The sequence below is a fragment of the Chiloscyllium punctatum genome, chromosome 9 (assembly GCF_047496795.1).
Source record: "Chiloscyllium punctatum isolate Juve2018m chromosome 9, sChiPun1.3, whole genome shotgun sequence".
Classification (NCBI taxonomy): Eukaryota; Metazoa; Chordata; class Chondrichthyes; order Orectolobiformes; family Hemiscylliidae; genus Chiloscyllium; species Chiloscyllium punctatum.
In genome coordinates, this window is record NC_092747.1 from 35,747,962 (window position 1) to 35,771,395 (window position 23,434).

The 23,434-nt window shown below is 40.2% G+C and overlaps 2 protein-coding genes across 6 annotated transcripts in view; one reads left to right on the top strand and one right to left on the bottom strand.

Moving 5' to 3' along the window:
- The window catches only part of stard13b (StAR related lipid transfer domain containing 13b), a 514,228-nt gene extending 508,416 nt beyond the window's left edge, over positions 1 to 5,812 (top strand). For all 5 annotated transcript variants that reach the window (XM_072577224.1, XM_072577226.1, XM_072577229.1 and 2 more), the window contains 2 exons: positions 2,021 to 2,197; positions 4,197 to 5,812. In XM_072577224.1, the coding sequence (XP_072433325.1) occupies positions 2,021 to 2,197; positions 4,197 to 4,314 (295 nt within the window). In that variant the 3' untranslated portion in view covers positions 4,315 to 5,812. The remainder of the gene's footprint in view (positions 1 to 2,020; positions 2,198 to 4,196) is intronic.
- Positions 5,813 to 8,478: 2,666 nt separating this feature from the next.
- kl (klotho) overlaps positions 8,479 to 23,434 on the bottom strand; it is a 97,142-nt gene continuing 82,186 nt past the window's right edge. The window contains exons 4-5 of the mRNA XM_072577230.1: positions 17,954 to 19,094; positions 8,479 to 15,428 (exon numbers count right to left, since the gene is read on the bottom strand). Of these exons, the coding sequence (XP_072433331.1) occupies positions 15,100 to 15,428; positions 17,954 to 19,094 (1,470 nt within the window). The 3' untranslated portion in view covers positions 8,479 to 15,099. The remainder of the gene's footprint in view (positions 15,429 to 17,953; positions 19,095 to 23,434) is intronic.

Sequence of the window (23,434 nt, forward strand, 5' to 3'; positions counted from 1 at the left end):
ACTGTAGAAAGGTCTACCTAGACCACACTTGAAATACTGAGAAAAGCTATTGGCGCCACAGCTTGTATTGGCCTGGAGCGAGTACACTATAAATGCAGCCACAGAATAGCTGGGCTCCACAAACTAGAATTCCATCTAACTTAGAAGATCAAAGAGGAACAAATTGTGTCGGCAAAAAGGGAGCATAAACTAGTGTACTTGGGTCTGACTCTAAAATTTAGACTTTCAGGAGTGAAACTAGGAAACACCTCTGCACAAGGTGGCTGAAATCTGGACCTCTTACAATTAAATCTATCACACGTCATTTGTATGTTTAAATTTGAAATTGAAAGATGTCTGTTCACTAAAGGTGTTAAGGGATATGAGGAAAGAAGTGTTAATCCAAATAATGGGCTTGCATCTTCAGCAGGGAGGTGCTTTGAATATAGTAGCTGCTGAAGCACACTGAGGTCTCTTTACAAACATACTTGCTTGCAAGCATTAAGGACACCAACTAGTGAAAATGCCAGCACTGTATTTTGATGCAACCTTAAAGGATGGACCATAATTTCTGACTTTTAAAAACTTTAGGTTTAAAAAAAATGCAAACATAAAAGGCAATTATGTCTTGTTTAACTTGCATCTACTTTTCTGACTGAACCAAAGGAACAAAAATTTAGCTAAAAGAATAGCATTGCATTCAAGCAAGGTTTAATGTATTCTTTGCAGAAATGTGGCCCAGGTTCCCTAAATGTAAATCATCCAAATTAGTGCTTATGTCACCAGGGGTGTAACTGTAACAATTATATTTGCATAACTTCATTCTCTCAAACAGCAGTATTAAAGCTTACACTGTCTAAAAGAGAACTGGTTTGTTGTTAGCCACCATCACCGTCTGGTCTGGGTATGTCATATGTATCACAACACAATGAATGTACTTGTACATCACTCACCAAAAGCAAGCAAGAGAAAGTGAGGACTGCAGATGCTGGAGAGTCAGAGTTGAAAAGAGTGAAGCTGGAAAAGCACGCAGGTCAGGCAGCATCCAAGGAGCAAGAGAGTCATTGTTTGGGCTTATGCCTGAAACGTCCTCTCTCCTGCTCCTCAGATGCTGCCTGGGCTGTGTGCTTTTCCAGTGCCACACTTTGTGACACTGAAAGCAAACATGCAAATGCAGAAATCACGTTGGAAGGGAAACTGCATGTTGCCATTCATTATAAGAGGGTTTGAGATCAAGAGCAGAGGTATCCTACTGCTCTGTTCAGAGCCTTGAGATCACACTTGGACTATTGGTCTCCTTTCCTAAGTAAACCCACCATAGAAAGAGTACAGTGAAGATTCACTCATCGGGTTCCTAGAATAGCAGAGTTGTTGTATGAGGAGAGATTGGGTCAGGTAAGCTTGTCACTGGAGTTTAAGGACAAAAGGAATCTTACTGAAATGTATAAAAATATGAAGTTCTAATATGGTTTCACAACCTGGAAGCAGGGATGATGTTTCCCTTCGCTGGAGGGTTAACGAAAAGGGTTTTCAATTTTATAATATGGGAAAGATTGTTTAGGACGGAGATGAGAGAAATTTATTCACTGAGAGACTGGTGAAACTATAGATTTATTAGACACCTGACTTTGTCAAGGATGATTAAAGATACAGGGAATATGGTCCTCAGTTAGAGGATCAGTTGTGGCCATATTGAATGGTAGAGCAGACTCAGGCTGAATGGCCTACTCTTGCTCCTGTTTTCTATGTTTATGGTGATTTTGCCCAAGATACCTGACAAACGTTCATATTATTAATAATATTAGAATTTTGAATATTCATGGAAACCAAACATATTGCTTAGTCATCTTGAATTTGGTGTTCATTTATTTAATCAATTAAATGGAAGGTAAACTAAACTAAATATGCGACTACCAGAAGCTTCAATTATGTTAATAAGGCTCTATCTTATTGGGCATTGTGATCTAAGAAACAATCTTTTATCACTTTTCTCTTGTAAATTCGATTTTTTAAAAAAAGTTTTTATCTCTGACTCTTTCAGAACATGGAGAACCGATTTACCAAAGGGAACATGTGCGCTTGTGGCCATTTCTATAGAACACGATGATGCACCTTTGGTGGGTGGAGTCCGAGCCATGGTTATTGACAGTCAGTGGCTGATTGAGCCATGTGGCTCGGGAAAATCACGAATGACACACATAAGCAGAGCAGATCTGAGGTAACTGAGCTATTGTACTCTTAGCATTCTTTTTCAATTTTAACGTTCTTCCACAGTGACAAAAAGTGAGAAAAGTCTTAGTGTTCACCTTCATTCTTCAATAACTCTCCAGTGTCCAAATGTGCAGGAATAAATATTTGAATATTATTGAAGAGAGACACGTGCCACTGAGATATCTTGTCTTGCACTGTTCAGGAAAAACTCAAGAACGCCAAATTTCAAATATTCTCAACAATGTCTATGATAGAAATGGGGTGATAATTGATTGACAAGGCAACTTTGACTAAGGCATGACCATGGAGAATGAAGTGGGGAACTATAGGATCCATGCTTTCAGGTAATTAAAAATAAGGGACAAAATCCCTGTGAGGATTTAATTGGTTTGTGCAGGTAGATGCCTTTCCTTTTGAGAGAGACCAGATAGAGGCATTGTTTGAGGGTTTTTTTATTTCACTCGTGGGATGTGGGCATTGCTGGTTGGCCAGCAGTTTATTATCTGTCCTTAATTGCCCTTGAGAAAGTAGTGGTGAGCTGTCATCTTTAACCGCCACAGTCCTCATGCTGTAAGGACTAACCCACAATGCCATTTGGGAGGGTGATGTTCCCTTATATCTGCTGCCCTTGTCTTTCTAGGTAGAAGTGGTTGTATGAGGAGCTGTGAATTTCTGCATTGCATCTTGTGGATAGTATACACTGCTGCTAAGCATCGGTGGTGGAGAGAGTGAATGTTTGTGAATATTTGTGAATGTGTGCCAGTCTAGCTTCTGGAGTATTGTTGGAGCTGCACTAATCCAGGAAAATGGGGCATATTTTATCACACTCTTAATTTATGCCTTGTAGACAGAGGATAGACTTCAGGGAGTCAGGTGGTGAGTTCCTTGCTGCAGTATTCCTGGCCTCTGATCTGCTCTTTTGCTACAGTATTTATATGGCAGGTTCAGTTGAGTATCTGGTTACTGGTAACCCCCACAATGTTGATAGAGGTAGATTCGGTGGTAACACTGTTAAGTATCTGGGGCAGTGGTTAGATTGTCTTTCTGTCTGTTATTGGTGATGGTCATTGCCTGAGATCAGGATGTTTCTCTTTTAAGATGAAAGTTACTTTTCTTTTCCCCCAGAGAATCATTAGCTTGTGGAAATTATGCAGAACTTAGTGGATACTGGCTGAGTAAGTTTATTAAAGGATTTAGGTTTTCACTATAAAAGGTGATCGAGGATTTATGGGATGAGGTTGATTGGGCAGCAGATAGGAAAATGGATTTGATGCCACAACCAGATCAGCCATGGTCCCGTTGATTGGCCTGCTCCTGCACCAAAATCCTCTGTATGCACATCCTGAACTAAGATTGCAGAACATATCAAGAGAAGAAATCCAAAAAACAGTACAAAGAAAGGTGTTGGGCATTGTGTTTCAAGGTGGTAAGTCAATTTTGTAATTCTGCTGATGCTTAAGCCTCCGTGTACTGATTTAATGATCTCGTTGTACAGCACAATTAAATTACTGCTTTCTACTGCCAACTAATTATTATTGAATGTAACATCACTATCTAAATGAAGTAAAAACTGAAACTGCTGGAAACACACAGCTAATGAATCAGCATCTGATAGTAGAAGATAGGTCAGCATTCAGGTCATACTGTTCATTCAAATCTTAGCATGAAATATACCCAAAATGTGAACTTGTTCTTTATTATGTACCTGGAAATCTGGACACCTCCAGCATTTTCTCTTTTTTTTATTTTCTAGTTTATAGCTATGTCTGTTTCGATGGTGTATTAAAACAGTGTGGATATTCTTCTGGTTTAAAAAACATAAAGTCTTTCTTCCAGTATGTAATATATATTTGTTATTTGTGGTCTATCATTGTGGCTGAGTGCATGCTGTTAACTCCAAAATTTAACTGCAGACTGACACCATTTCATGCTGCAATATTTATGTACATTTGTCTCAGTCTGAGAGAATTCATTACACTAATATCTAAACATCTTGATGTCTTTAGGGGTCGGACTCCAGAATGGTACAATAAAGCCTTTGGATATCTCTGTGCAGCAGATGCTGGAAGGATCAGAAATTCATTTCAGCCTATAAATTCAGAAGGTCCAGAAACCAAAATCTAAAATGGAAGATTGTATATTGGAAGGGAAGCCATTTTATGGGAAAGTTGATTCCTCAAGGCAAATATATAAATAGCTCACAGTAATGGTGAATGGCTTTCTTGCTAGCAAAGACATTTGTAAATTTTTTTTGTATTGAGTGATAAACTTGCCAAGGCTGTTCATGGTACTTTACTGTCCTGATTGCCATAGTTATCCTCTAGATTGCAAATACACCAGTGCTGCTGATCAGCATCATCCATAGCTAGATTTTATAGTATTGTATTGCAGTCCCTTTCTTCATGGCCTGATTCAAACTTTCTGCAATTCCTGTGCCATTTGCTGGATAGATTTGTATAAAACCATGCATCTAGAGCTGTTTGAAAAGTCACTGTTGAATATTTGTATTTTTAATTTATCCAAGTATATTCAGTGGAAACTAAGCCTGAAGTCTAGTTAATTATAGTGGGCCTCATGTGTGAAACTTGAGGTTCATAAATCCATACAGAATATTATACTGTGCTTTGCACAGTCCAAGGAATAAGTGCTTCTGAGAAGCATCAACACTTTTATTTTATATATGTAGATAATAAAAATCTATATGAAGTATAAATATATATATTCTGTATCTATATTTTAAGCGTTTAACATTTAGCTGTGATGCCTGGCTGTCTAGCTGGTATTTCTAGCTCTTGGATCCCAAATCTTGCCATAGAATTTTAAGATGATTTTTGCTATTGTGAGCCAGATGTTTGCACAGCAAAGCCAATTTCACAATGACCTTTTTTGAGGTCAGATCTGCTTTGACACCGTTTTAGCTTGACTTTATCTGTGATGGAAATAGTCAAGAAAAGCAACAGAGTTGAGAATAATGTGCATGTATAGACAGATAGATTATTTCATGAAGTCTTTGGATCTTTCCTCCAGCAACCATGAAAGTATGTATTTAAAAGGTAATTATGCATTTCAGTAATTTATTGTTCACTCTGGGTTAGCAAAAACAGGATTTTTTTTTTACTGAAATCTTATTAAAACTTTTTTCTGCAGAGAATGCAGTCTTCATTGTACACCAGTTATACCGGGCATGTCTTAAAGCACATTATCATTTTTACAGTATTATTTTCATATACAACATGGTGCAATTACTGGTAAACAATAGTGAAAAAAATACTATGTTAGTGCCACATATTTAGTCAAAAATCATGTATTCTTACTGAGTGTAGTCACTTTATATGTGCATGAGTCAAGTGGTTGCACTTGGGCCACATTTTCAACATAGTATTATGCCTCTGATTGGGATTCAGTATGACCAGGAGTTTTATTTAAGGATGTAACTATTTATACCTCATTTTTACCTCATTTGTTGGATTTGTTTTGACTGTAAATAATGTTTATCTAATATTTAGAGTGAGAAAACCTGATACATTTAAGAATATTTGTGGTTAAAAGTTTCATTATTTCTTGTATAAAAAGTTTATTTTTCCTCATTATGAAATGCACTAATAAAGATTACATCATATAAGTAAGGGTTTCTTGGTATTAGTCACATGGAAGATTTTGGTGTTTTCATATGTACTGAAATAACACTTGAATATCTTCAGATGTACAGTGACATTAATGTGTAGCAAGTCAGTTTTCATTTTTACCATGAATCTAGCATCAGCTGGATGACCCTCAGCTAGGAACTCAAAATAAGTGGTGGAGTTTGAGGGCCAAGGGTTGAGTGGGTACTTTAAAATGTCGAGGGTGGACAGAGAGCGAGAGAGGGAAGTAAAAGATGGATTTTGTGATGCAGAAATGTGAAGTGATAGGAAGCGGGTCTTTAGCCAAATTTTTCTGGCAGCAACGTCCCAAATTGCAGCCAGCTGTCAATATGGCTGCTTTTCATCCTAAACCACAGTCCTCTACCACCTGAAAAAAGAAAGATCAAGAACAGGGGAGACTAACGAGAGAAGCCACACTATAACAGTTTTAAAAAGTTATGACTTGTATTTGTATAATATCTTGCTTCTGGGCATCGCAAAAGGGGCTACAGTATCTTTTGCAAACTTTGGCAAGGATAGATGGACCTTGGTTTAAAATCTGAACCAAAACTTAGTACCTCAGGCATTGCATTACTTTATCAATGTTGTATTGAACTATCAGGCTAGACTATGCACTCAAGATTTGGAAGTGTAATATGATCTTTAAACTTCTGATTCAGGCAGGGAAGCCACTATTCAGCCAAGACGACAACAAGTATAAGAGCAATCATGCATTTTTCAGTATACTTGGACAGTGTTCCAACTTGCCATTTGAATATTTGACACATATCTTAGAATCTGTTTTCCCAGTTTGAGCAGCATATACCTGAAAACCCCCACACTAAACCTGCACTCCATTGTCTTCACTTCTCATTGAAGTGGAAACAGTATATTTGTTAAATATTGGCCAGTGCAGGATTTATGAGATGAATTAACATATGGAACCAAAACTTAATGAATCACTTCTTGGAGAAAAGGGAAAAAAATTAAGTCCGTGGAAAAAAATCCTGAAATCATCTTTCTTACTGCACCCTTATCAAAATCATTTTAAAATAACACCTTGAAGGTTCTAAATGTATTTCTAAGAGCCCCCACCTGTGCTTCTCCCCCCACCCCCCCCCCGCCCCCCCAGTCCAGTAATCTTTCTCTGTATTGTTACAATGGGAAATGCTTCACTGTAAGCATTATTTCAGTAATATTAAGTTATTTCAGAAGTGAATGTAAAAGTTCGTTTTGAAAAGAAGCTTATTAATTATAGGGAGCTGGCAGGAGCTTTGAGTTTTAAAGACTATTTTCAATACTTAAAATGCTTTATCTGGCACAAGAACATTCTGTCCTTTCACACACCACACACATGCAACCACATTAACTCTCCCATTGTTACATCATACAGTAACATAAATGATTTACGTTTATAAAGTCAAGGCACAATTTCAGCATAAAGGTATAGCATGACTCCAGCCAATGGTTAATATTAGTTTATATTTATTCATTTTATCATTTTCTGCATTCCCAGGCTGTGATCGAATCTTTCGATTGTAAGGATGGGAGTTGGTTGTGTCAAGCTTCAGATGTGTTGCACTTCAAAAAAACCAGGCAGCCTTAGTGGTAATCAATAAGTAACAAGTTATATTTGTACCACACAAATGCTGGATAAAGACCATTTCAAATGAGAGACTCTAACTGTCATCCCTTGACATTTAGTGGCATTAGGAAAAGGTGAGGACTGCAGATGCTGGGGATCAGAGTCGAGAGTGTGGTGCTGGAAAAACCAAACTGGTCAGGCAGCATCCGAGGAGTGGGAGAATCGATGTTTTGGGCATAAGCCCTTCATCAGGAACAATTCTCCTGCTTCTTGAATGCTGCCTGGCCTGTTGTTTTTACAGCACCATATTCATTTAATGGCATTACCCCATCAATGAAACCCCACATCCTAGAGATTACCATTGAATAGTAGCCACTAAATACTGACTTGTAACCACTATTTTTATATGGCTTGTTCAGAGACCAAGAATTTGTCAGCAAGTGACTCATCACCCATTTCCCCAAAGCCTATCCACCTGACCATACATCTGACTGGTCTAAATAGTCCCATACCACTCAAACTTGAAACCATCCAGGACAAAGCATCCTGCTTGATTGGCACCACATCCTCAAACATTCAGTCCTCCACCACTTACACAGAGATAGCAGTGTATGCCATCTACAAGATACACTGCAAAACTCCCCAAGGCTCCTTAGGAAGCACCGTCCAAATCCCAAACCCTAATAGGATAAAGGTAGCAGACATCTGGGAGCATCATCACCTGCAAGTTCACCTCCAAGCCAGACTCATTCTGATTTGGAAATATATTGCTATTTCTTCTGTATAGCTGGGTCAAAATTCTTGAACACCCTAATGGTATTATGGGTCTACCAACAACACATGGACTGCAACATTTCAAAACTGCAGCTTACCACCACAATTTCCCATAAGTGGAAAACAAAAGCACCATTTGAGTTCTGAATGAGCCAGTGATATCTGTGGCTACATTTGACTACTTGGGACAATTGGGTAGTCAGTTAACAATTTGATAACTGGTTCAAAGAAACAAAACTAAGAAAACAGACAGCAATGGTGTTACACTTTTTAATTAACATTTTCAGTCAATTTAATTATGTCACATGCAAATTTTACAAAGGAAAACTGTTTATTTACAGAGCACATTCATTACAAAGAACAATAAGCAAACTTAACAAAAATATGCACATCTAAAAATATATTTTCAGCACTTTTTATTTCAATTTAAATGATAGACTGTTGTGTTAGAATCATTATTCATCATTGATTTCCTGTCTTTTCTCAGAGCTGCCTGTGTCTGAACTTTCTTGATCTGTTATCAAACTATTAGATCATGGACTGAATCTTGTTTTTTTTTTGGCTAAGTCTGAGTTGTGTTGACTTTTTGGGAAGTTTGACACTGGTAGGTTTCTCCGTATCTTACCAAACTCAGCTCATCAATTGTCTACAGCATCTCATGTCTGATGTCTGCCCCACCTTATCACATGTTGTTCCCATAACAACTTGCCAGTCAGCTGATCTTCAGTGAAACACTAGCATTCCTTGCACCCATACCTTCATTAAAACTTTGTGGTACACCTCAACAGGTGCTAGTATTCTGAAGCTGCACTGCTCAGTTAGTCAGAAAATGTTAGAAATGGGGAAAGATGGTACTGCAATTCTCTGTCAGGGACTTGGAAGTCCTGGTGGATGGGATCGTACAGAGAAGGGCTGTACACGTCCTGGAGGATTGGCAGATGACATTAAACTGCTGGATCCTGCCAAACATAATCTGAAGCTACCACTCATGTCGACGCCATCTCCACAGTATAGAGGAACTGTCAGCAGTGCAGTAAGAAGGTCTTCCTGTTCTGCCAAAATTAGTACCAGACTGTCACCTCTCTCACACACTCTGCCTCTGGTATTGCACCAGCTATACCACTGTACACGCTACCACTTCCATGATCGCTTCAAACAACTTCCATCACTCATTCAGCACCCTCAACCTCCCATATCACTAACCTGGCATGCTCACCATGCTGCCTCCTTTGCCCTTCAAAGCATCCACAGCATCCTCACATGGACCAGGACTACCACCCATTCAACCTACTGTAATCCAATTCCTGACCGGCTCCCCTGTTTTCTCATTGCAGAGGATGGCAGCCCATAATAGAGCAGAGGGAGTCTGCACAATTGGGACGCCCAATATAGATTTCTCATCCAAGGTAATTTCTACTCAGGGCACTGTCGGGGTGGTCATTCCCTCCACCTGAGTGGCAATGCTACTGCTAGTAGCTAAGCCCTGTGTACAAAGGGATCCAAATGTTAGAGATCATTAGGGGAGGCCCAGTGTTTAGCACTGCTGCCTCACAGCACCAGTGATATGGGTTTGATTTTGGGTGACTGTGTGGAGTTTGCACGTTCTCCCTGTGTCTGCATGGGTTTTCTCCAGGTGTTCTGGATTCCTCCCACAGTCCAAAGATGTGCCAGTTAGGGGTGGACTGACCATGCTAAATTGCCCACAGTGTCCAGGGATGTTAAAGTTAGGTGGATTAGCCATGGGGAATGCAGGGTTATCGGGATAGGGTAGGGGGTGAGTCTAGGTGGGATGCTCTTTTTGAGTTGATGTGGACTTGGTGGGCCGAATGGCCTGTTTCCACACTGTACGCATTCTATAGGAGGGTCAATGGTGCCAGTAGCACACAATGCCACAAATACACGTTGCTTCCTGCTGCTTGTAGCTTATGTGGTAGATGCTCAGCATTAATGTCCTTCCATGAGGCCTACAATATGGCCAGGTACTGTTGCTGGATGTTGTGAAAATACATTTATCTGCTGGAGTGAAAGGCTCACAAGCAGATACATGAAAGGTACAGTCAACAACATTGATTTCCAAAGTTCACCTGCCTAATGACCCCCCATCCCCTGACCTTTGTAAGTTCAAGCTGCGGAGGATCAATTTGCTTCTGGTAAGAAAACCCTCATTCAGACTGGCTCATCCAGAACAAGTTACCCAGGATCGTCCCGTCAAATCTCCAGGTCAATGGTGTCTGCATCAAAGCAGGATCTCTTCAGCCCAGCTGTGAAACTTAGACATAGTGAAAGGGAGGGAAAGAAAATAAGATTGAGGCTCTTCGGTGGCACTTGTTATTTGAACTTTATACAACAATGTTGTTGACTGTACCTTTTATGTATCTGCTTCCCTAATGATCTCTAACATTTGGATCCCTTTGTACACAGGGCTTAGCTACTAGCAGTAGCAATGCCAGAGAGATGTTGCCTCCAAAGGGATCACTGCTGTGGATTGACCAGGCAGTATGTAGCCTACAGGCCCAAATGCGATACCTTTCAGGGGCCAGTGACTTTCAACACCATAATGAATAGTATATTCTGCAGCTCCCTCCCTCACAAGACACTTACTACACCCACTCCAATTATTCCAGAAAGCAATTGTCCTCCCATTGCACACTTTCAGTTTCCAGTACAATGACAGGAAACAATGAGTGTTCCTCTGCCAGTGGTTCCCGGCCCCAGCCTGAAAGTTTCCGTGAGCCTCCAATTATCAACATCCTCTTTGTACTGGCCCAACCTGTTAACCCCACAGGATTCACACTTAACAAACTTTCCACTAAACCTGGCCGTACACCTGCCTAACCTTCCCACTCTAACTCTAACCTATAAGGTAACCATGTCTGTTGTGCTAATTTAAGTTTCTCCCATATACAATTGTCACAAAGCCGGGTACCACTGACCACAGACTGCTCCCTCCCTCTCTCATCGCATCCTTCCCAGCCATGTTTTACAGTATCATTCCCTTTGAAATCCTCCTGCACCCCCTTCATAAATGTGCTGAACCCTTGCCAAGAGGCTGTAGACCCCAGTCCCAAAGACTAATGTGCCAAGACTCAGTACCATATCTGTGGTGGCAATTTCACACTCCTAACCTCACAGCTGACCCATTAGGTTTTCAGGACAGACGTAATGGCTTGATCATGCCCCAACCCCTCAACCAACACGAGTAGGCAGGCAGGCACAGGTAAGATGTGCCCAGACCCCTGATTGGTGCCAATACATCTCCCAACTTCATTAGCTCTACACAACCCCAACCACCCCAAGACTCGTCTCTACTGAGTAGATGGACTGACAGTGGCCCATACCCTGGTCAGCAGAGCCATGGACTCCCTGAACAACAATACCAAAACCAGAAGCCTGAGCATAGCCATTCCCTTGGAGGCTGTCCACAACTTACTATGCTAGGACCCCTTGACAATTTCTCCAAGGATTTGAAGGATTTGGATAAATGGTTGCTTGCTCACGTGCAGCATGTTTTGCATGTAAGTTACTGGCACATGGGGTAGGTGTGAGATTGCCATAGCACCTTGCCATATCCAATATCTGGGCCCCTAAAGTGAGGAATGAAATGCAGCAAGGCAAGATGCCTGATTGTGTGACTGTGCCTAGCAGCGAGACAAGGCCTAGATGCAAGGAGGTACTAAGTGAGAGAGGTGGGTACCTATCCCTGTGTGCAAAGTGACTTTCTGCAGCCTTTCAGTATGCATTGCTGGTACGCCCAGCATTTCTGTGCTTCTATAGTAGAAGTGTGAGGATGGATATACAGTAATGAACTGACATGTCAGATGCCAGTATCCATGGAGGAGGAGTGACTGCAGCTGGAGCCAATGACTGAATGCTGTGCCCTGAGCTGTTGCTTGGTTGCAGGTAATGTAGAGATAATTCAGAGCAAGCAACAAGCTGAATTGGTCAGGTATACACTCTGCTTTCCTTGTCAAGGTTTCCTGAAAATTAGCTTGTTTGGTAAATGTGGTAAAATGGGAGTCTGAAGATTAATAAGGCAAATTGTGGTGCTAACAAGGCATTTAACAATTAATAATGAGTGTCAATTAGCATCTCACCACTACCACTGGTGAAAAGCAGAAAAGATGAAAACAGATGATCTTCACATAGAGACAGACTTCAATGAACTTATCACCTGATTCTGCTACACATCTCACGATAGCCTTAATACTCAGACTCGTGTAAGAGTCGCCAATGTGTTTCTATCAAATGTACATGCATCAGAATAGACCCTTTATAGCAGTAAGTTGAAAAAGGACGTTAAAGATATATCAACTAGGAGAAAGTGAGGACTGCAGATGCTGGAGATCAGAGTCAAGAGTGTGGTGCTGGAAATCATTCCTGATGAAGGGCTAATGGCCAATACGTTGATTCTCCTGCTCCTCGGATGCTGCTTGACCTGCAGTGCTTTTCCAGCACCACACTCTCAACTAAATATATATCAGTTCATTTTTAAATAGCTGTACACACTTCTTTTCATGACAGGGCAATGCAGAGCTGTCTACATTACATGGAATAAAAGGCTTTACCTAATCTGCAGTAGATTCTTACAATGATATGATTAGCAAACTGAGTAGACTTGTTCCTGATAAGCTGGGAATTATTAAATTAAAGTATCCTATTTTAATCAACATTTTAATACAAAGATATAGAAATGGGGGCAAGTGAAAAATATTTTGTGTCAAGCTAAAAGAAACAACACTTTCGAGGATGGCTTGGGGGATTTACACAAACATCTGAATGGCAAATGCCTTTCACATAACAGTATAAATTTACCATTAAGTTTCTGATACATGCCTTATGTCTTGATCCTTTGTCTGATACTTTGCTGTACCTCAATTCTCTCAAGAATCAGACTAGAAATAATTGAACAACTGCAGAACCTTCCCAGCCATTAGATTGCTTGTAAGTATGACTTGGCTGACATTCATCAATTTTATCCCTCTCCAATCAGTTATTTCTTGCCCCTGGCAACCTGTCCAATGTATGGAATTAATGATCACATTAGAAAATACAGAATAAAGTTGTTATCGTTCCCCACTGTAGCGTGGTCAGGCACTGATGCATGCTATGAATGAGTAGTCCTTCTACATATTTCTGGTGACTGATGCAATGAAGAGAGAATTAAAGATTCATGGAAGCGTTCCAGCACACAAGGTCATCCATCCTGCCTGTGTCCATTAGCATGAGCGATTTGGTTCCTGTCATTCCCTTGCCTTTTTCTTGCAATTCTACATATTATTCTCGCCAGGTAATTATTCAATTCCCTTGTAAAAGCCACTGTTGAGTCTACCTCCATCTTATGCTGAATCAGTGCATTTCAGATCCCAACTTTATGCTTCGTAAAATAGTTTTTCTTCATGTCGCTTTTCCTTTTTGTTGCCATTTACCTTTAATCTGTGATCCCTGGTTCTCGGTCTTTCCAGCAATGGTAACATTATTTTTATGTCCTCTCTCCAGAGCCCTTGCAGCCAAAGACCTGAGGAGAATGTTGTTGCTGTTCCTTTACCGGTGCTGGAAGTCTGCCCTATGTAAGTTTGGGCTGGGATCAATGGTAGGCAGCTGAGAGATCTGCTCCATAGCACTTTGGCACAATGGACCTCCCCAAATTTCTTCATATATTTCAAAATATTAATAAGCTGAGAAATAACTTATCGTGTTTAGTACTCTTGACTTTTATTCATTCACAGGATGAGGGTGCCTCTGGCTAGGTCAGCATTTGTAATCCAACTGTAATTATCCAGAGGGCAGTTAAGAGTCAACCACAATGTTGTGGGCCTGGAATCACACGTTGGCCAGACCAGATAAGAATGGTAAATTTCCTTCCTCACAAAAGATACCAGTGAACTAGACTGATTTTTCCTGATGACCAGCAATTATTTTATGGTCAACATTAGACCCTATATTCCAGAGTTTTATTGAATTCAAGTTCCACCATGATGGGATTTGAGTCCAAGTCCCCAGAACATTACCTGAATCGTCTAATAATAATAATAATAATAATACCACAAGGCCATCAACTCCCCTTGAGATCTTGGTGCTTCACATAAATATTGGAAATTTAGATTTGCAGGTACACTTTATCTTCTATGTTGAAATAAATGGAAAACAAAATGTGTAATCATGAGTTGGGTATAGACCTAAATTTACAGATGAAAGATTGCATTAAAGTTCTAACTCTATCACTTCTTTGACACTCCTGTTCTGCTCAAAGTGATTTATATTACATGTATTATATTCCTCAAATTTACATCAACAGGAGGCATGGTTGGTCAATGGTTACACTCATTACCTGCTGCAGATTAAGAGATATCCATATTTGATCTCTGATGTGTCCTGAGTTAGCTGATCACAAGCAAGTTGTTCATTTGGAAGCTACAGATAGCCTTGTGTGAAGGAGGTGACATCCTTATTCTTGACAGCTATGTAATGCTGAAGAGTGTGCAGGGACATTTGAGGTAATTGTCTAAAACAGGCAATTTCAATCAGCAGACCATGTATTATGTCTTTCCCTGACTTTCCCAATTTTTATTGACTTCAAAAGAAAGTGGGAAAGAGTAAAATTTGCTGCCAATTTGCTACCACTCAACACACACAATTAAAATGATCCCGTGTTTGTGGCTGTAGGGTGAAAACAAGAATGGCGTGACTATAATATTGCTCAAAGGCCAATTATGTAATTATTATCCAGACTTATTCAATGACTGCAAATTTGAGTCACTGCCTTTAAAACAGAATTGTTGAACATTTTTTAGAAGGAAAATGAAAATTAGATGAAAAATTAAAGTCAGATTATTGACCAGAAAGAACATTTCTTTACAAATCACTCTTGGCAAACTATAAATGAGTGCCTTCCTCAAGACAAGTTAATACCTCTTTAAATAGAATGCTTTACTTATATTTTCTGCATCTTTTTGTCGAATAATAAATAATTAAAAACATAGTTGCAGTAAAAACACTTAAAATACATAATGCAAAAATTAGCAACTGTTTTCTGAAGAATGAAGGATTGCATTTTGCAGAAGAATTTAAGTCTTGATAACATTTTGTACTGGTGATTTTTGATGTTGGAAATCCGCCATTATCTACAATTCTTCTGTAATGTTCAACAGAGAGCTTAGCTGCTCGATTAGAAGTGTAGAAGCCATAGTTTGGTTCATCAATATCTCTCAAGGCCCAAGCAAAATACCCGCGAACGTTTACTCCATCTAATTTTAAGGCTGGAAAACAAATTGAAGGCATGAAAGGGTAAATTGCATGACATGCACAACCACAGTGTGAACATTTTGTAAAAACGGGCCTGAGTTTGAATATATATGCTGTCTTGCACATCTTCAGGACATCATGGCTTTGGCAGGTGTTAAAAGCAGGCAATGTCAGATCATTTCTCCATTAAACACAGGACTATATTTTCTTCCAGCTAACTTCAATCAAGTTTTATAATGGACAGACAATCCATCAACACGCACAATAAAGTTTAATTTTTTATGTCTTTCTCAATTCCTATAAAATGAATTCAACCTGCAGTCATGCTATTTATTGTAGATATAAATGTGTCAGTTCATTTATGTACATTCACAATCAACAGTTCAATGGCAATGAGGGGTAAATTGGATTAGGCACTGAATGTTAGGCAGGTCAGTGGAAGAGTGCCCTGCTGTTTTCTTAAAGTGCAATTATCCACCTCCATCCACCTCAAGCAATAGCTTAGTGATTCAAATGGAAGGTAGCCCTTGAGGTAATACAAGAGGATTTTGACACAGAACCAATTTTTGCAGTGATTTCATTTTATCTTTTGTCTGCGTCCTCTCCCAGTTGTCAAATATTCTCCTCACTACTTCTCCCACTTCCACATCAAGAGGACATATTTACTGCTCCCCTTGGAACTTGCATCAACTGAGAATCCCTGACTCCCTCTGTGGGCCGTAAGAACCATTTCAAGTATTACTAGGGTCATCAATCCTCAACGAGAGGTCACCCCAAAGCCCAACCAAAACCTTATTTTTATGGGAAACAGGAGGAAGTGACAGAAGAAATTAAATAAAGATAAAAAATAATAAGCAAGGAATCTTGCGAACATTGATGAACTGTCTTTGGTTCATTCCAGCACCTGCATGCATTGACTCCAGCTTTATCATTTTATGATTTGCTCAGCATTAAAATGCCCTTCTCACTTCACATCCTAACAAGATGCAGTTTTCCACCTCCAGAATATTATCCATTTGTTTCAAAATTTCCCTGTCTGCTGTCAGAATCCTAACCCACATTTCCATTCTTTTGATTTTTCAAATGCTGTCATCAGTGACTTTCCAACACTACCTGTCTCAAACTTAACCTCATCTCTGACTCTGTAATATTTGTTCTCTCTCACAAAGTCTTGAATGTATATTACTCAATTGGCTGGATGACTGGTTTGTGATGCAGTGTTGCACCATCAGTGTGGGTTCAATTCCTGCACAGGCTAAGATTTGGAGATGCCAGTGTTGGACTGGGGTGTACAAAGTTAAAAATCACACAACACCAGGTTATAGTCCAACAGGTTTAATTGGAAGCACACTAGCTTTCGGAGCAACACTCCTTCATCAGGACTATCACCTGATGAAGGAGTGTCGCTCCGAAAGCTAGTGTGCTTCCAATTAAACCTGTTGGACTATAACCTTGTGTTGAGTGATTTTTGACTTTGCACAGGCTAAGGTGACCATGATGGACTCTCCTTCTCCACCTTTTCCCCTTGCCTGAGGTGTGATGACCCTAGGTTAAAAACACCACCAGTTATCTCTTGCTGATAAAAGAGCAGCAATCTGGGACTATGGTGACTCTTTACCTCCTAGCTCTCATTGTTAAAGCTTTTGAAACATCCTATTGTATTGATTTCAAGACGCATGAACTAAATTTTCAAATGGTTCCATGGTTCTGCTTCATGCTCCTTTCTCCAGCTGCATGCCCCAACACTTCCATTTTACACATTCTGCTCAATCATTGGCAAATTTATTGGACCCAATTTTAATGGACTCAAAACCCACTTATTTGTAGAGAATTAATATTGACACCAAAATACTTCAGTTGATCTTCCCGTTCTTTAGAACATTGTAAAACCATTTTGCTTTCCCACCTTTGTCCTCTTTAATATAGCCCCCTTAAAACATATCTCTGTGCTCATGACTCGATCTTTCTCTTGCCTTTGTAAGGAGTTCTGATATGTTTCCCCACTCTACAAATGCAAGTTGTTGTAAAGATAGCGATGTGAGAACTTGAGAAAGCTTCAATCACATTGTGGGTATCAGCTAAAGAAGACCAATTGTTAACTTGAATTCACTTGTCTGATGCAAGGAGACATGAGAAACAAAAAGAAAAACAAGATACAAAATCAAACAAAACAGGAAAGTCAGCAACAAAGGCTGCTGAGGTGGAAAGAGACAGAAAGAGTTTTCATCCACAGAATAGAGAATCCTTCTTGGGATGAACTAAAACATTTCAGTGCAAGTGAATTGCAAAAACAAACCAATAAATAAAAATCTAACATTGGTGAAAGCACATTACAAAAGTTGAGAACAATTGCATGTTTAATTTTTCAAATAATCTCTGGTGATATTTTGCATATGCAGGAAATTTTGGATATACAGGAAATGTTTGACAATGATAGGGCACAGATAAACACCAGTATTCCTAGTAGCAGGCAACACAAACACTAGACTTCCAACAAAACATGTACATTTGTTAAATCAAGACATGGCAAATGGCTTACCTTTCAAAACTTCATTAATGTAACTCTGAATGTAGTAAACACGCAACTTGTCTTTGGAGGGTGAATCATCATCAATGCCATTTGATGTGATATAAATTGGGATGTTGCCATATTTTGATTTTATCCACCTGAGGAGTTTGCGTAAACCCCCTGGCACAACTGCTTTTCCATCTGGTGATGCCAACCAGGTAGTATCTTTCAGGTGCTGCACTTTGAACTCATAACCGGTCTTGGCTCCAGTTTGACCTTCTAGATGTATAATATGAGTTGTGTAGTGGTTCAATGCCACAAAATCACCAGAGCCACGGATTAGCTCTTTCTCTTCATTGGTGAAGTAAGGCAAATAAGAATTGTGCCATCCAGTGTTTTGCCTTTGGGTCTGCCAGTCTCGCATGATGAATGGGTAGTCTCCAGTGCCAAAAATAGGCTCTGCAAACCAACCGATATCAAACTCTAAACTTCTAGCAGCTGCTTCTATATCATTCCTAGAGAAAGGGTTGGCCGGGTCTACCCAATCAGCATGAAGGGAAACTGAGATCTGTCCCTTTTGAGTCTTACGAAATTCATTGTTATAGAGATGCCAGACTAAAGCATGTGCTTTGATTAAATTGTGGCCTAAAAGGGTGAAGTTTGGTTTGTGTGCTACTATGTGCTTTATGCCATTTGGCTCACTCATTGTTATCCAGAACTTCACTTTGTTTCCCAGCTGTCTGAAACATAACCTGGCATATTCCACGAAAGCCTGAATTGTTTCTGGGTTTATCCAGCCCCCATTGTTCTCTAGCACTGACGGCAAACGCTGATCTTCAAGAATAGGATGATACAGAACAACGACCGGAGTAACATTCACACGTAGAAGCTCACTGACGTAGCATTTATAATAGCGCAGGTTTGCTCTGGTCACCTGTGTGGTGTTGCCAGTCGGTAGGATCAGTGACCAGTTGAGGGAGAATTGGAAGTGAGTGGCATGTGTATTCTTCAAGAGGTGAATTTCTTGTCTGATAGTGCTGTAATCAGTGCACTGAGCCTTACGCAGTTGGCCCATTACTCCTTTGACTTTCAGCAACTTTCCAGTGCCATTAACATCCCATTTGTAGATATTGCGATCAACAAACTGAGGGGTTGTAGGAGATGTTTCCACCTAAGAATTTTTAAAAAAGACAAAAATATAGCACAACATTATTGAACAAAACAATATGATTTTATTCTCTGGATACATTTAGAATTCCTTCTTAATTATTTAAAAAGAGAAAACAAAGATTTGTTGTAGCCTTGAGTTTATAAGTGAGCATTATATGTCATTAGTTATTTTCTGTAGCTTAGGACCACCAGGGCCGAGAGTCACCAAGCAGTGGATTGCTCTAGGCACTTGTCTTCACACAACTTCACGAAGGAGGCACCCAACAAACTGGGCCAATCGGGTACAAGCTTAATTTTAAAATGAAAGAACTAAAAGACCACTGAGATACATTTTGATGGGCCCAGAGAATTATTGGCAAAATCATATGAAGTACCAAAGCCAGCTTCTTGTTTGAAACATCAAGAGAACCATGTTAACCCCCTCTTGCACATGGCACTTTGGTTCAGTAAGTTATTTACTTCCAAGTCTGAAGTTGGTGGGTTCATGCCAAATTCCACGGCATGACCACAGAAACTAGTTGTCACTGCTGTACTGTTCTGAAGGAGTTCTGTATAGTGAGATGTTAAATTGCGTGATCCTGCCGTAATATTCATAAAAGTGGAAGGATGGAGTAATTCTTTGAATATGTTAGTCAGCATTCAACCCACAGTCATAGCTACCAGAGCAGAATAAGTGTTCACTTATGCAGTTTGGTATTTGCAAGTTCCAGCTCAGAGTGCCTTATTATTAATATTATTATTTACTAAACTGTTATTATTTACTAAACAATTGATGACAAATAGAATTCTGCACAGCAGCAGGGTCTGAAAGTGAAGGTCAACTCATAACAATAGGCAGTGGGACATGCAGTTGCATTTCCTCCTCCACTGCCCCCTCAAATCTGCTTTCGTAATCAGAGGGTCAACAGTTCAGCACCCTCAGCATCCTGACCACAAACAATGGCAACTAAAAGATGAAGACATCTCAATGGCCGGGCACCCTCAAAATCAGGGAAGTGTGCTCTAGGGTTTGTGTCCTGTCTCACGGTCAGTGTGCCTTTAAAAGACAGGCTAATAATGTCATTAGTCTATTAGCATATGACCTGAGGGTCTAAAACTCCCATTTGCCATCTTACCTCAGATCATTGAAGCATGACACTCTACTGAAAGCATCCTCGTATGTTGTAACATAATAGCTTAATATTAGCCCAGGCACCTATGCAACTGGTTAATTTAATGTTTGTTCATAACAGCTAACCAATAAGTGTTGAATCCTTAATACCATGGCAACCACACCCAGTTTCTTTAGGGAATAACATAAGCATTGTCGGATTAGATGAAAGCACGGTGTTGGAGGTAAACTCACACTATGGGAGGCACTGAGGCCAATTTGTGAGACTCCAGTGAGATGGGAAGGTTGTACCATTGCCAAAAGAGATAACTATTGCTGCCGGGGATGTCTCTGTTAGTTGGAGCATCCACAAAAATAGACAACACTCCCCGTGCCAACCATCAGGAGCTCACTGGGAGACTGCCAGAACAAATTTGGCTTACTCCCCGTGAGGCACTCCCATTACTAAAAAAATGTCAGTGTAGGTGTAAAGGTTTTGAATACATTCCTGATGCCTACACATGCCGTTTGGCCAACCTGTCCTTGTTGGTAAAGCCCATCCCTTCATTTTTAAAGTAATTTACCAACTGTAAAGTGTTTGAAGATGTCACAGTTTATACAATAGAAACTGTCCTTTCTTAGGTTCCATAAAAATTAATCATGAAAAGATATTAACAGATTATTTGATAAATACATTTTTCATTAGTAAGATTCTACAGAGATAAATGTTACAAACCTGGACATGTCAGTGGGAGTCTTATCCCTGTGGCAGCACGAAATGGAATTGATATGCTGCCCATAATTTCTCAGCAATAAAATAAAAGGGTCGGAAATCACAGATGAGTGCGTGGGAAGTTCTGAACTGTGGTTAAATGGTGTTCTGATGCTTATTTCCTGATCTTTAACAGGAGAATAATAAGTCACTAAATGAGATTTTTGTGTTCCTCAGTTCAAGTCCTTCCAGTTTTACCTGAGTTATTTATTATAAACCTGATATAATAATATAACAGTACAGCAGAAAAGGACCAAGGTTGAGGAGATGTTTGTTCTGAGAGCTTTGGAACACTCTGCCTCAGAAGTCAGCAAAAGCAGAATCATTGAATATTTATGAGAAGGAGGTAGATAATGTCTTGTTAGGTAAGGGAATCAAGGGTTATTGAGGATAGATAGAAATGTGAAATTTGAAACAAACAGATCATCCATGATCTTTTGGAATGGAAGAGCAGACTCAATGGGCCAAGTGACCAATTTCTTCTTCTATTTAGTATGTTGGTATGTGGTCATATCTGTGCCTGCTCTTTGGAAGAATTATCAAATTGAACCCATTTTCCTGCATGCAGATGATAACCAAATTGCAATGATCTTTGTGCAAAACTTCATTACAGTATTTGAAAAAGCTGGCAGATTTCAAAATGGGAGCATTTAGAGACGTCATCAGATTCAATGTGGGTGGTTTGCCAAAAAATGAACCTATTCCCCGCAGTGAGTAAAAGAAATTCAGAGAGTGAGTCATGTCTGGTTGTTTTTCCACAAACCCAGACACCAAGCGGAGAGCATTTTTGAGAAGGAAATAGTCACAAATTGCCTGCTCATCCATTTGGCTGACCATGATGTATGTAACTTGGGATTTTAAATTTTGAGTTGTTAATTATATAGAAGCTGAGCATGATGTCTCATTGAAATGATAGTGTTAAAAATGCACAAACCAATAAAGATATTACAATTAATGTTACACATTACAGAGAATCTACAGTAGTAGAAAAAAGAAGAAATAAAGAGGCAGTAAATGGAGAAAATGGTTAAAATTCATGAAACAGGACAACTTACCAGAGGTATGCAGTGGGGCCCAGGTCTCTTGCACAGAGCCTGTCCCTGTTGCACAGAAAGGAAGGAAGGAAAGGAGGAGAGTGTTAGTCAATGGCGACTCGATAGTCAGGCTCAGATAGGTTTGTTGGGAACGAACGAGACTCGCAGTTAGTGTGTGGCCTCCCAGGTGCCAGGGTCTGTGATGTCTTTGGGGTCCTGAAGGGAGAGGGTGACCAGCCTCAATTCGTTGTCCATGTAAGTACCAATGACATAGGTAGAAAGAAGGATAGGGATGTAAGGCAGGATTTCAGGAAGCTAGGATGGAAGCTGAGAGCAAGAACAAACAGAGTTGTTATCTCTGGTTTGTTACCCATGCCATGTGATAGTGAGGCAAGGAATAGGGAGAGATATCAGCTGAACACGTGGCTGCAAGGATAGTGCAGGAGGGAGGGTTTCAGGTTCTTGGATAATTGGGGCTCATTCTGGGGAAGGTGGGACCTCTACAAACAGGACGTCCTCACTCAAATCAGAGAGATACTAACATTCTGGGTGGGAAATTTGCTGGTACTATTCGGGTGGGTTTAAACTAGCTCAGCAAGGGGATGGGAACCGGAGGTGTAGTTGCAGTGCACAGAAGGATGACCATTTTCTCCATTTACTGCCTCTTTATTTCTTCAGGGTCACAGGAATGTGCTGGCAGACAGCAAACTATTTTGAAGTGTGTCTACTTCAACGACAGAAGTATCCAAAATAAGGTAGGTGAGCTTGCAGCATGGATAGGTACCTGGGACTTCGATGTTGTGGCCATAAGACCATAAGACCATAAGACCATAAGACATAGGAGTGGAAGTAAGGCCATTCGGCCCATCGAGTCCACTCCGCCATTCAATCATGGCTGATGCGCATTTCAGCTCCACTTGCCAGCATTCTCCCCGTAGCCCTTAATTCCTCTAGACAACAAGAACCTATCAATCTCGGCCTTGAAGACATTTAGCGTCCCGGCTTCCACTGCACTCCGTGGCAATGAATTCCACAGGCCCACCACTCTCTGGCTGAAGAAATGTCTCCGCATTTCCGTTCTGAAATGACCCCCTCTAATTCTCAGGCTGTGTCCACGGGTCCTAGTCTCCTCGCCTAACAGAAACAATTTTCTAGCATCCACCTTTTCAAAGCCATGTATTATTTTGTACGTCTCTATTAGATCTCCCCTTAATCTTCTAAACTCCAACGAATACAATCCCAGTATCCTCAGCCGTTCCTCATATGCTAGACCTGTCATTCCAGGGATCATCCGTGTGAATCTCCGCTGGACACGTTCCAGTGCCAGTATGTCCTTCCTGAGGTGTGGGGACCAAAACTGGACACAGTACTCCAAATGGGGCCTAACCAGAGCTTTATAAAGTCTTAGTAGTACATCTCTGCTTTTATATTCCAACCCTCTTGAG